At 47.9% G+C, this 13291-nt stretch overlaps 1 protein-coding gene across 4 annotated transcripts in view; it reads left to right on the forward strand.

Moving 5' to 3' along the window:
* The window catches only part of CYFIP2 (cytoplasmic FMR1 interacting protein 2), a 77617-nt gene that overhangs the window by 21343 nt on the left and 42983 nt on the right, over window positions 1–13291 (forward strand). For 2 of the 4 annotated variants that reach the window (XM_029583618.1, XM_029583617.1), the window contains exons 7-11: window positions 1514–1610; window positions 3054–3182; window positions 4138–4242; window positions 9806–9897; window positions 12323–12440. In XM_029583618.1, coding sequence (XP_029439478.1) covers window positions 1514–1610; window positions 3054–3182; window positions 4138–4242; window positions 9806–9897; window positions 12323–12440 — 541 coding nt within the window. Of the gene's footprint in view, window positions 1–1513; window positions 1611–3053; window positions 3183–4137; window positions 4243–9805; window positions 9898–12322; window positions 12441–13291 lie in introns of those variants that run through there. The other 2 variants (XM_029583619.1, XM_029583620.1) reach the window with 2 other exon arrangements.

A 13291-nucleotide genomic window follows, 5' to 3' on the forward strand; every position in this document is an offset into this window, starting at 1 on the left:
GCAATGCAATGAGCTTGGTTTTGAAAATATAAAAAGCACACATGTTGCCTCCCCTGACCTTAACTCTGTGCCCATGGGAACGTCTCCAAACCATGTGGGTTGAATACTGCACCTGATTCTGTCTGCCTTGAGGGCGGGCAGCAATCAAAGAGGTCATTTCTGTGGGTTAAACGTGGTTTTACCTGCAGAAATGTCTTTGCATATTTTCCCTCCATGTCGCTGACGGACGTAGGAAGTAAATTGCTGCAAAAGTTATTTTTTATGACTATTTGTTTTACCCTATAGACCTGTAATATATTAATGATAGTGCGTGAGAACCTCTTATGCTGATAAGACGTAACCTTGTGTCAATTCCACGAGGCTCTGTATCTCTCTCATCACCTTTGAAAACCCATCTGTGAGACCCTGTAGACACAGAATGGGCTCGCGGCGCATCTAATCGAGATCCTGTCACGTCAATGCTGTTGCTCACTGGCCAGAACTGGCCTAAATCGATCTGCTGATGGCTGATCCGGTTGCTCGGGGCCTGGTGGGAGAGTTGCCCGGCTTCTGCTCCCCAGGCTTTGCCAGGACTGGGGATGCTGCGGAGGTAGCATTCACAGCCCCTGCTGGGAAGGGAGTCCCTGTAGCGACTTCTAGTGGCCAGATTTGGGGGATAAAGGGTTCTAAGAAGAATCCGCCCCCTGTGGCCCCCTGACCTAGGACAATCACTGCAGTGGCTGAGCTAGATGGGACTGGGGAGTTATAAAATGGAGGGGGGGTGTGGAATCCCTAGGTGGATGTAGATGAAGGTTCATGGTAGTACCCTGGCCCGGTTGAAGCTGGTTCTGATTGATGTGAAAGTTGTAAAGGAGCAGGGGGGAGAAACTGCCGAGCCAAACAAACCAAAAAAACCCTCATTATGCTGAGTTAATTTGTCATTGCTCGTTTGTAGTAAACCTAATTGGTGAAGGTTCTAGATGAGCAGCCTGTGAGGAAAGGCTTTGGGATTTGTTTAGCTGCAGTCTGAAGCTGAGGCACTGGAGGACACATCGATAGCTCTGTGTCCAGGCCGTTGGCTTTAGAGAAGAAAGCACAGCGCTTGCCTAGATGCCGTATGCTTTGCAGTGGTACAGGGTTAAGGACCCCCCACCAGAAGCTTTTGAGTTGTAGTGGGGATCTTTCATGGTATTCCTAATTTGTCAGTGGGCTTGAGGTTTGGGTTATTTGCCGGATGGAAATTATTCGGGGAAGAGGCTTCCCAGCGTTACCTTCAGATTTTCGTTTTCAAGCACAGGTCATCGCGCTTGCTGCCTCTGGGTTCTGAGTTTTTTTTTTATAAGACCTCGATGTGTTACCGGCCACACCCAAGCGCCAGGCGCATTGAGCGACTGAAGAAGCCGGCGCGTGCTTTCGAGAAACCCGCCCCGTGACCCAAAGGAGGCTGTGACCCTGCTCGCGGGCCATCGCAGAGGATGCGCTAGGAGACCGCTTGTTCACAGTGTGAAATGTGTTGTCTTTCTCCTCCTGCCAGAGCTGCTCAGTTTCTGAGGAAGATGGCAGATCCGCAGTCCATTCAGGAGTCCCAGAACCTTTCCATGTTCCTGGCTAACCACAACAGGATCACGCAGGTGTGTTGCACGCTCACCCCTCTCCTTCCCGAACCCAGGGTCGCGTGTGCATGTGATACTGTCTCTCTCTCTCTCTCTCTCTCTCTCTCTCTTTTTTTTTTTTTTTTTCAGTCTGCTCCCTGCTCCAGAATCCAGCCAGATCACACACTTTTACTGCCCTGGCTGCAGGGAGCAATATCCACAAAATCAGGAAAAATCACTCAGCTGGATCAAGCACAAAACATGTATTAAATAAAGACCGCCATAATTTTGCCCCGGGCTGCACTCATTTTTCTGTGTCTTATGTCTAATGCATGGCAGGCAGATATAATCATTCGGTTTCAATAACATTCAGCAGACAACAACAAAAAAATGTTTTTAATAGTTTTGCAAATTTGCAGGTAAAAGTGATTTTTTTTTCTAAAGCAGGAAGATTGAACTTTATTTCCAAAATGAAACTTGACGTTATAGAAAAAAGACTTACCTGAAAGAAGTTGTGGTTTATCCTAGGTACGATGTCACTGGATGCAGGTTACGTGGAATTTCCCCGACACTGGCACAGGTTTTTGATGAAAATAAACTTTTTTTTATCTCTAGTGCCCCTCCTTATTTCTGTTTGCTGGCACATTGGTTTTTGTCAATACTGCAGGAAGAGCTGGATTTTATTTAAATGAGTTAACGGTGAACATTGGAACGGTTGAAGCCATCATTCGCACCCCTGATGAAGAAACGTGAATTTATTTAATCTGTGTATGTCACCAATAGTGATTGTTGTGCTTGAGCCAGCTGAGTGATCTTTCTAATATTGTGGATATTTCTAGTTTGCCTCTTTGTGAAAACTACTTGCTGAGAGCAAGACACATAATTGCAGTGAAAAACAAAAATGCATTATTACATAAAAGAACACATCAGAAAATATTAGCAATCAAATAATTCATCTTATCAAGGTCAGCAGTTCAACCAATAAAAAGAATCAAAACCAACATACGGTTTGACCTTACCCAGTAAAATCTTAAATGTGAAAATTCTCTCTCAAAATATGTAAAAGAAGTACCGTGCAAGTAATCTTATTCTATAGTCGTACACCACTTCGTATAAGTGAAAATCCATAACAAAGCATGACTCACTCAAATGTGTTTGTCTGCCGTTATGGAGCTTTGTGGCAGATGTAGCATTAGCGAACGTTATTTTCCGGTTTGTTCGGAGATATTTCAGAAAGCAAACGTTTGCCTGTTGAAACATTGGGAAGGAAATATGACCCACGAGAGCAACACTGTACTGGGCCTGATCTTGGTCAAGGGATTTTCCCCGTTTTCCCCTTATTTCTCTGCCATCAAAATTGGTGAAGTCCAGTTTGTACAACGTGCGATGGCCAAACAGCTCCTGCCGAGATGGGCACAGTTTGGGTAACGTGGGCGGGCCAGCGCGTGCCCTGCTCAGTTTGTGCGTCTGCTTGTCCTGTAGTGTCTGCACCAGCAGTTAGAGGTTATCCCCGGCTACGAGGAGCTCCTGGCTGACATCGTCAATATCTGTGTGGATTACTATGAGAATAAGATGTACCTCACCCCCAGCGAGAAGCACATGTTACTGAAAGTAAGTATATTCCTTTCCCTTTCAGGCTGTGAAGAGCGCGTGCGTTGCGTCCTTCAGCTGGCAGGTGACGCTTCTGTCATTACGAGACGAGGCTGGATGGTGCTGCTTTGTACAGTACCCGATACTGCTTATCCCTCTGGCCCTGATGCTGCCACCTGATCCCTGTGGGATCAGAAGCACCCCCCCCCCCCCCCTCCCTTATTCTCCGACAACCATTGGATGTGCCGCCTCTGCACTATTTGGTAAACCACTACTGACATTTGGTTTATCTACAGTTCTTGGCTTGCAGCTATCGTAACTCTATCTCTGCTGTCCAGCGCTGGTCATTTTTGTTTATGTTATGGGTTGCTGAGATGTGTTTTATTTTTATGTTTGTGTGAAAAATGAGTAAAATACCATGCTGAGCTTACAGTTCAGTCTTCTCCTCAGGTTTTTTGGGGGGGTATTTTGTAGAAAAAATTATTTCAGAAGCTTGTTGTTGACACAAGCCTCGTAAACACCACCCCAAAGCACTTTGTGGCTGACACGCAAAACAAATGCCGAACTCCTAAAGTTAGGTCCCTATTTTCAGCTGAATTTAGGGGGCTAAGCTGGCTGAAAATAGGATTCTAAAACTGAGGCACCTAAGCAGAGGTCTGCTATTCACTTCCCTAACTTTAGGCAGGGAAGTGAATAGCATGCTGAGTCCCCAACTTCATTGCTCCTTCAATTTGACACCCCCCCTCCCCTGGCCCGCCAATATTTTAGGGACATAAATGTAGGTGCCTAGTGGAAATAGCACCTAAGGTTTAGGCACTCAGATAGGAAAATGTTTCAGTTTTGCTAGATCTAGTTGGCTTACTCCTGAAGTTTGAATGTCATCCTCTTTCTGTTCGGGGTGGGCTGCCAGCTAACACCCCCAGCTGCATGCACACGCTTGTTCCTGAGCGGCGTGTCCCTTTTTTTTCCTTTCCAGGTAATGGGTTTCGGTCTCTATCTGATGGATGGAAATGTCAGTAACATCTACAAACTGGATGCCAAGAAGAGAATCAATCTCAGTAAGATAGACAAATTCTTCAAGGTTGGTGACCGGATGTGCAAAATCACTTGGTCCATCTTTTTTTTTTTTTTTTTTTACTTCAGGTTATCTTTCCAGCTCTTAACTTTCACGCTTTACTTCTACATCCACGGCCCTGTCTCTGACTGGTACAGCAAGCTCTGCCATTTTTCTGGAACTGAACAGAGCTGTGGACTAGCCACTCTCAGAGTTCGTGAAAGTTCACTTCCCGGTGACTTTTTCAAGGGCCCCTCTCAGGCACTCTCTTCCTTTTGGCCCTCAGTTAAGGAAGCCGGGTCCAGCCGTTCTCGGGGAAAGCAGAAGATGAACAGTCTTGCGTAAAACTTGGCGCTTTGCATTTCCCTGTATGTACCCAGGTCATTCCAGACACCTGGATTTTGCCTCCCTGCCAACAGAAGGAGACAGAGAACGTTTCACTGATTCTGTACATAACCCAGCATGCCACCTGCAGTCCCTCAGTATTTATCTGTCTCCAGCAGGTGGTAGATGGTGCAAAATCTGCAGTTCTGCAGTCAGGAGACTGTTTTGGATTTATGAGCCTTCCTCCCAGGGGGTTTTTTGAGTCCTAGTGGGTCCTTCCCTGTCTGCTCGAGGCGGACGAGCTGGGGTTTGGGGACTCTTTTCTAGGATTGCTTCTTTCTTCCGTGGGGTGTAAATCTGGTGGTCCAGATCCCTCCCCTCCACGAGGCTGCTGAGGCAGCTACGGGCTCAGGGTGGCTGTTTTCTTTTCGTCGGTCCCTTTTTTTCACTTTGGCTGATTTTTCTTTTTTTTTTCTGTTAGCGGCTCTGTGTTCTATTCTAGGGAATAAGTAGGTATTGTAAGTCTGGCTCTCTTCTGATCTGGAACCCGAACCTCTGCACCAAAGTATTGGTTACTATGTATCTTTATTTGTTCTCAGAGAATGGGAGGAATCTGTGCAGCAGCGAGGTTCCAGGGGGGAAGCTACCTCAGCAGCTCGGGGAGCTCAGCGATGGGGGGTTTTCAGCAGCTTCTCTGACCACAGAGGAAGACCGGGTGTTGGCTCCGTGGCTCTGAGGGGACTGTTCCCCTGCTTGCCTTTGAGGTGCTGCTGGTGGTGCCGCGGGTGCGGAGAGGAACGGCGTGTGCGTGTGCAGCGAAAGCATTCGGTAGAACAAGCCTCACGGGTGACGGGGGTCTAACGCTGAGGCTTTCCCCCTCGGTGCAGAAACGACTGCCATTTTCGATTCCCTAGCGGCGTCGGCGGGAGAGGCGGGGGAATCCCCCCTTCCTCCGCTATCGCCAGCAGTTCCCTGTCCCGCAGAGAGGCACTTGCACTGAGGAGGAGTCTCCGGTTCTGGTAGAGGTCTTCTGCTGGTTTTAATTCGCTTATGCGCAAAGCGTGTGTAGTGGGATGCTGGCTCTTGGCCCCAGTCTCATTGGATTCTTGGCCAGTCAAGATGACTGAGCTGTTGAGAAGCTCTTCAAGCCGATGATTTTTTTTAGTGCCGGAAGTTAAACGGATCCAGGCCTAAATGCACTGAAGGTGCAGGCAGGTCTTACTTAGCCGTGTGGTAGGTCACTGCAGCGGTTCTTTTCTCGCGTGCACAGGCGCGCGCGCACGCATTCTCAACGCATGGCGGTTGCATGTGCTGGGACCTGTGCTCGCGTAAGGCCACGACCCAGATTTGAGCGTGTGCGTGTGCGACCTAGACTCGAACGCATATTTGCGCAGGTACTCGAGAGCGTACGTGGGCAGGTACTTGTTTGCGTAAGACCGCAACCTAACCTTCAGCGCGTATTTTTTGCTCAGCTAATTTGTGCGCATGCGATCATGGCCTATAACGAGCGTGTATTTGCGCATGTGCTTGTGCGCGAACGACCGCGACCTAGTCCCGAGCTCGTATTTGCATGCATCCTGCGTGAACGCCCAGGTGGCATTGGTGGGTTCACGGGAGGCCGCCTAAAGCCGAAGTTCAGGAGAGCTAAGTGCCGGGGACAAACAGGTCCAAGCATCTTGCTGTCTGTGAGGCGTGTCGTCTGATAGCCGTTCTGTCCTCACTGTTTCTCCGTTTTGTGTAAGTGCTGTTTAGACTCTCAAAGCGATTTGACTACTACAACTTTTGCCCATGTTGGGACATCCCCTCAGCCTATGGTGTCTCTGGAGGGGGGTGTGGAGGGGGAGGCGAGGCGATAGACAGGTCTCCCTTGTTACCGAGGGCAGGTGCTTCCCCGAGAGGTTGGAGAGAGCAAGGTTGGGCCTATGGACTCTGGTATAGATCCATCCTCCTCCTCCTCCTGGCTGGAATGTTTCCAGGGCCTACAGACCTTTCTGCAGGGGGGGGGGGCCCAGCAAAGGCAAAGCAACCTACTAAGTAGGGATCACATACTTGGGCCTCCCATGTGTCAGTCATGGCAGGCAAATGCCACAGGGAGGCTGTCCCTGGTAATGTTCAAGGGGGTGTGGATCATGAGACGTTGGAGGATTCTCATGGGGATTTGACTTTCTCACTTCTAGAAGAGGGAGAAATTGCATATGATTGAGAGCCACTTTGGACTGCTCAGATTTTTTCTTGTTTCACAGACATGTCTTGCTGAGTTTGTTGGCTCAGACCAAAATGATAAAGGGAATGGAACAGCTCCCCAATGAGGAAAGGCTGAAGAGGTTAGGGCTGTTCAGCTTGGAGAAGAGACGGCTGAGGGGGGATATGATAGAGGTCTTTAAGATCATGAGAGGTCTTGAATGAGTAGATGTGACTCGGTTATTTACACTTTCGAATAATAGAAGGACTAGGGGGCATTCCATGAAGTTAGCAAGTAGCACATTTAAGACTAATCGGAGAAAATTATTTTTCACTCAACGCACAATAAAGCTCTGGAATTTGTTGCCAGAGGATGTGGTTAGTGCAGTTAGTGTAGCTGGATTCAAAAAAGGTTTGGATAAGTTCTTGGAGGATAAGTCCATTAATGGCTATTAATCAAGTTTACTTAGGGAATAGCCACTGCTATTAATTGCTTCAGTAGCATGGGATCTTCTTAGTGTTTGGGTAATTGGCAGGTTCATGTGGCCTGGTTTGGCCTCTGTTGGAAACAGGATGCTGGGCTTGATGGACCCTTGGTCTGACCCAGCATGGCAATTTCTTATGTTCTTAAGGGATTTTCTACAGAAAGGTTCTGGTCAAGAGACTGGCATTTAACTCTCTTGAGTGTCCAGGTAGCGACATAGAGTTGTTTCCAGGGTAAGGTGCAAGGGTATCCTCTGTCCGCATATCCAGATGTTCTATGGTTCCTTCAGGGAGCTAAGAACTTGTGTCCTCAGGTGGGAACATTTGTCCATCTTGGAATCTGAATCTAGTCCTTAGAGGATTGTGTGAGGTTCTGTTTGAACCACTAAAGAGAGCTATAGTTAAAGTGGTTTTCTTGGTTGCTGGCTGTTTAGCCAGGAGAATTTCGGAGCTGCAGGCGCTGTTGTGCTCAGATCCCTTCCTACTGATGTCTGATTCGGGGGTATTTTTATGCATGGTGCCTTCTTTTCTGCCTGAGGTAGTGTCTGTGTTCCATCTTAGTTAGACAGTGGAGTTTCCAGCTTTTATGGATTTGGATTCCTCTACGCCTCATGTGGAGGAGCTTAGGCTCTTAGATTGAAGGCATGCATTATTGAGGTATCTAAGGGTCACTTATGATTTCCATAGAACACATCTCCTCTTTGCAGACCATATCGCCTCTTTATGCTGTGGAGTGGTCCAGAGAAGGGAAATAAGTCATCTGAGGCTACAATTGTGCGGTGGCTGAAGGAAGTGGTCGAGTTGACTTCCATTTCTAAAGGGTGCCTGCTGCCAGAAGGGTTAGGGGCGCACTTGATGCGTTCTCAGGCGACTTCCTGCGCTGAGTTACATCAGGCGTCTCCGCATGAAATTTGCTGGGTGGCTACTGGGAAATCGTGCCCACTTTTGCTAGGCATTATAGCTTGGATGTCGGGGCTCCGTCTTCCATGTGCTTTAGTGAGAGTGTTCTACGAGCGGAACTCTAAATCCCACCTCTTAGGTACATCCCAGGATTCTGGGCTGATCTGGGTACGTACTTGAAGAGGAAAATTGGTTCTTACCTGCTAATTTTCGTTCCTATAGTACCACAGATCAGCCCAGAAACCCACCCATTTACTGGGGGGAGGGGGGGAGTCCGCCGCTCGTACTGTTGCTTTGTTATAGTGCAGAGTTGTTGGAGGTTTTTCAATGCTGATCGCTTATGTTACATTTGGGAAATTAGTTTTCCATTGTCTTTTTGGACAACTTCACCTTCTTCCAGCTCGTTGGAGGGGAGCGAGTTTGCTTAGAAATTTATGGTTGTTGCTGTCATCTTGGCTGGGGTACAGGTCAATACTGAGGGACTGCAGGTGGCACACCGGGTTATGTATGGTGTCAATGGAACTTTCTCTGTCTCCATCTGCTGGCAGGGAGGCAAAACCCAGGAGTCTGGACTGATCTGTGGCACTACAGGAACAAAAATTAACAGGTAAGAGCCAGTTTTCCTTTCTTCTTGTTTCAGGATGCTTCATGCTCTTTGTTACTGCAGTGATGCTAGTGAACATCTTCAAACCATCAACTTGAGCATTTGTTGGATATCTTGCATTTCTTTTCTGTACATATTGCAAAGTTTCTTTATTTTTGTCCAGGGCTAATATCCAGTGCCATGATCCTTCGTTCACAACTACCCAAGGATTCTCCCCCTGCTATTCCCCCACCCCCATCCGCCCTGCCATTTTTTATCCCCTTCTAACTTTATTCTAGTCACTGCAACAACATCATGTGCTCTAAATTTGGCCACTAGATGTCACCATTGTGCACTGACTGTGACTCCGTCCCTCCCAGGGTCTGTAAACACTGCCACTTCTATATCACCAGCCCTCTCCCCATCCCAGGGAACAGAAGTCCTGAGTTGGGAGTCAAACCCAGGTCCCTTTTATGGGGTTCCACAGTGCTACCACTGGACTGGCCCTCTAATTCATTTTATTTTGCACGTTTTTGCATTGGCTTGCGATTACGGCTACGTTTCCCATCCCTTTGGCCCGACCACCCATGGTAAATGTCTCTCTCTTTTTACTTGCATGGGGTCCTGATACTTAAATTCAGAGTGGACCGTTCAAAAATTATAAATGCTCTATTTTCCTCAGAAATAAAATTTAAAAATGGGAATTACAAAAGGTGTCTCTTGATGATTTGGATTATTTGAAGTGGATTTAAAAAAAAAAAAAAAGATTTGCTAGTACCCTGGCTGTAGTATTTCCTTTTCACCGTTCCTCTCCTCCTGCTCAGACTGTCTGATATCTTTGAAGGAAGTCCTGGCTTCGTCGGTCAGTTCGGCAGCGGCGTTAAAGTGGAACGCGCAGGGCTGAAGGTCGTTGGGTGCTCAAACCAGCTGAGATCCTTGGGTTTGTCTGTCCCCCTCTGCCACCTTGCCCTGGAGGTTTTGGTTTTCCCATGGATGTATGGGTCCCTCCCCTCCCCCACCCCCTTGTCTTTTTCGACGGCGCCGTGGCGATTTCCAGTTTGGTGAGACCCGGCTAGTGGGCCCGTCCCTTCAACGAGTGTTGTGTGTTCTCTTTTGCAGCAGCTGCAGGTGGTGCCCCTATTCGGTGATATGCAGATAGAGCTGGCCAGATACATTAAGACCAGTGCTCACTATGAGGAGAACAAGTCCAAGTGAGTGCCTGCCGTAATGTCTCTCGGCTCCTGAGTGTGCGAGTGTGCGAGCACCTGCTGTCAGAAACCTCTCTCCCGGCTTCTGCTTCTCTGTTTGTGGAGTGGGGGCCACTCTCTCTCTCCCTGTGCGCCCGGGGCTCTGTGTTCCTGTGTCTGTCGGTGCCTGCTGCAGTGTGGCTCCTCTCCATTGTGTGAGTATGTGTGGGGACTGAGGACATGGCGAGGATCCCTCTGAAGTCCTTGGTGTACAAACGTGTTACTGTGTGCATGCCAGACTACGTGTAACTGCGAGTGCGCATACGTGTGCCGTTCTGAGTATAAAGAGGACAATCCCGAAAGAGATCTAGCCAACTGATTAGGGAGTAAGCCAGCTAGGTCCTTGCTTTTGAAAGTTGCCTCATCCTTGGGCATCTACAGATAGCTGCCTAGTTGAACTATAGTTTGAATTTTTTTTTTTTTTTACACTTTTACAGTATTTGGCTATTTGTGTAATGTTTTTAAATATTTATTTATTTATTTAACACTTTTTTTATACTGGCATTCGTAGGACACATCATGTCGGTTTACAAGTAACTGAGAAAGGAAATTACAATGAACAAGGGAGGGGCTAACTGGGTAATATGCAAAATACAAAGGAAGAGAGTCAACAGCAGAATTACAACTTTTTGCATTCAAGTTAGGGTTAAATATGCAAAAGAACTTATAAACAAATTAAACGAGGCATGTACACTTGAGAAATTAGCATCTGAGGGCTTATTTACAGTATGAGGAGGCAAGTGCACATATGTATAGTTAAAAGCTAGTGGGGGGGGAGAAAGGAGGGAGGGAGCAGGGGGAGAGGGGCGGGTAGGGTAGAGTGAAAGGGGTACATTAAGGCACGGGTACTTTGAGGGAGGGGTTGCTAAGGGGTGAGAGGGAGGGGTATTGGGGGGCTAGGAGTGCAGGAAGGGAGCAGGAGGGGTGGTGGGAAGGAGAGGGGGAGGACAGGGAGGTGGTATAAAGGCTGAGCGCAAGTCAACCCCGCGTAAGTCAACCCCGCGTAACGATAGGGAATGCGGGTTAGAAATATTTTAAAATAAATAAAATAATGTTGATGGGCTGGGGGCCGTGGTTGGGAGGGGAAGTACATATGTGTAATTTGATTTTCAAATTTATATGTGGATAGGTCCTCCCGTTCGAACCTCGGCTGCTGAACTAACAGGAGCAAAAGTGCATGGGTGCTTCTGTACCTGCACACCCTGAGGTCATTCTGAAAGAGAAACTACCTGCGTGCAAAAGGACTCGTGTACCTTGCCTCTAGGTGGCTTTACTCACGGCTGCTTCCTGAGAAGTCCATGTTCAGGAAGCCGGGGAGCGGATGAAGCATCCTGCCCGTGCCAGCCTCGCCTTTGTCGGAACAAAAGTTACCCAGACAAAGGGGGTATCATTTTAAGGGGCCAGATTTAAAAGCTAATTTTCACCTGCATAAATCTTTTTGAATATGGATCTCGTAGTCTGTGTGTGTGTGTGTTTACGTGTATATTTATATATAATGTGCAAACAATTAAGTGCTTACAAGCAGGGTCTGTATGTGGCTGTGTATGTTTCCCCACATTTGTGTTCACGTATATGCATACATGAAGAGAGACTGAGCATGCATGCAGCTACTCTGTGTGCATTTATAAATGTGTGATGTGGGTGTGTATCTACGAGCGTGCCTGTTTGCAGCGCACATGGCTGTGTGCACACACGTGCGTTTGTGTTTCGGGTCACGTGTGTGAATACAGTGCATGCATCTTCCTGCGTTTCTGCTCTGGGGTGTTTTTTTACCCAACTTTTTTCCAGGGTCCAAAACCAGCTCAGGGCATGAAGGGCAGTCTTGTCTCTATCTGTGACAGGAGATGGTTCTGCCTCAGGTTAAGCCCGCAGCTTTCCATGGGCTTCCGCGCAAGCCTTGCAGTGCTGTCCCAACGTGCAATTCTTCTCTCTTAACGTGAGCTCTGTTTTTGTATGAAGATGGGAACTTAAGTGTGTTTCTCTCTTTCCTGGGGTCCCATGCCTTAGAAGGTTCAGTCAGGACCCTTTCAGCGTTGGAGACCAGGGTTCAAATCTGTGCTCACAAATGCGATGAGTTTGGAGGTGGGAAGGTGCAGTGCACGCCCTCCACACCACGTTATAAAGTCAGTGCTTTTGACAGGTGGTACAGTGTGAGCTCTTTGTACTTTTTTTTTTTTTTTTTGGATTTTCTAAAGACGTTGCTGCTGACAGATGACTCAGTGCGAGCTCTCTACACCTTTTTCTGTACAGTGTCAGGTCTGTAATGCAGCGCTTCAGGCGGGTGGCACGGAGCTCTGTGCACCTCGTCTTCAAGGTAAATGGTTTTAACAGATGACGCGGTGCGAGTCTCCCCCGTACCTCATTGTAAAGGCATCGGTTTTCTGCCCAGGTGGACCTGTACCCAGAGCAGCATCAGTCCTCAGTACAACATCTGTGAGCAGATGGTCCAGATCCGAGACGACCACATCCGTTTCATCTCGGAACTGGCGCGCTACAGCAACAGCGAGGTGAGTGCGGCGAAGCCGGGTGCAGGCAAAGGGGGGAGAATGCCTTGTCCCGGAGAGCAGCTCATAACGCCAGGAAGAATCGCCGGAAGTCCCCGAGAATATTCAGTGCACAGCTGGAGAAAGTTTAGCATGCTTCCCTTCCCTTCTTTTTTTTTTTAATATCTGTTGGCGGCACCTGCTCCAAGATCGTGGGGTTTGGTCAGTTACCTGACTTGTTGAAATTAGATTTGGACTCATTTATTTGCCTTTCCAAACCCATGGTCAAGAAGAGTTAAAATTCAGGTATGTTAGGTAAGGTCCCTGCCACAGAGGGTCTACAATCTGAGTTGAGGCAATAGAGGGTGAAGTCACTTGGTCAAGGTCACGAGGAGCGGGAGAAGCAGGATTTGATTTCCCCGATTCTTAGCTTGCTGCTCGGACCGTCAGGTCCCTTTTCCTGCTTTGTCATTGTTTGTTTTCATGATCAACCTTGTTCTACGTAGCACCAACTAACCAGGCCGACTCAATAAAAGCGCGCGCCCAGGCACCTCTCCTGGCGATCTCCAGACAGATCCCAAGATTTTGAAATTCCTGCCCCTTTCACCGGCAGACTTTTACCTGGACGCGTTATCACCCGGCTAAAATGTAGACAGATAAAAAAAAAAAAAAAAGGTGGGAGGGGGCACTCCGAAGGTGGTGTTGACGTTTTCGAGCGGCAGCCGGACAAACTCAGCCAGGTGAGTCTGGTCAAGGAAAACGGTGACTTAAATAAATTTACATCTTCTGATTTGTATTCAGAAGACTTGCCAAGCTGAGCCCTGCTGAATGTCCCAGATAAAGTCATCCAGATGCCTTTATCTGGCTAGAAAGCG

Source organism: Rhinatrema bivittatum, chromosome 18 (assembly GCF_901001135.1).
Source record: "Rhinatrema bivittatum chromosome 18, aRhiBiv1.1, whole genome shotgun sequence".
NCBI lineage: Eukaryota > Metazoa > Chordata > Amphibia > Gymnophiona > Rhinatrematidae > Rhinatrema > Rhinatrema bivittatum.